Below are 332 nucleotides of genomic sequence, written 5' to 3'. Positions count from 1 at the left end.
TGCAGCGCCGGGCGGGGCCCTCGGCCGCCGTGAAGCTCTCGTGGGCAGAGTCGGTGCTGCTCTGGGCGGTGATGGAGATGCGGGGCGGGGCCTGGCTCCCCGGCGGGATGGGGGGCGGGGCCTTTCTGAAGTTGAAGGCTGCGGCCAGGAACGCAGAGACGCAGCGGGTGAGAAAGGCGGCGCGGCTACCTACCGTCCGTGTCCCGCCACCCCACGCACCGACGCGGTGCCCAGGACTCCACGTGCTGCCACGCACAGAGCCAAGGGCTGTTCTCCCCATCATCCATCCCGGAGGGGCCAGCGACCTGCCCAAGGTCACAACGCACGGCTGT

At 71.1% G+C, this 332-nt stretch overlaps 1 protein-coding gene across 1 annotated transcript in view; it reads right to left on the bottom strand.

Moving 5' to 3' along the window:
* DLGAP3 (discs large homolog associated protein 3) overlaps positions 1-332 on the bottom strand; it is a 56664-nt gene that overhangs the window by 22518 nt on the left and 33814 nt on the right. Inside the window, exon 7 of the mRNA XM_015572778.1 lies at positions 1-138. Within this exon, the coding sequence (XP_015428264.1) occupies positions 1-138 (138 nt within the window). The remainder of the gene's footprint in view (positions 139-332) is intronic.

This window comes from Myotis davidii, unplaced genomic scaffold (genome assembly GCF_000327345.1).
Source record: "Myotis davidii unplaced genomic scaffold, ASM32734v1 scaffold88, whole genome shotgun sequence".
Classification (NCBI taxonomy): domain Eukaryota; kingdom Metazoa; phylum Chordata; class Mammalia; order Chiroptera; family Vespertilionidae; genus Myotis; species Myotis davidii.
Note: the sequence above shows the minus strand (reverse complement) of the source record. Positions and strands in the feature narration are given on the sequence as shown.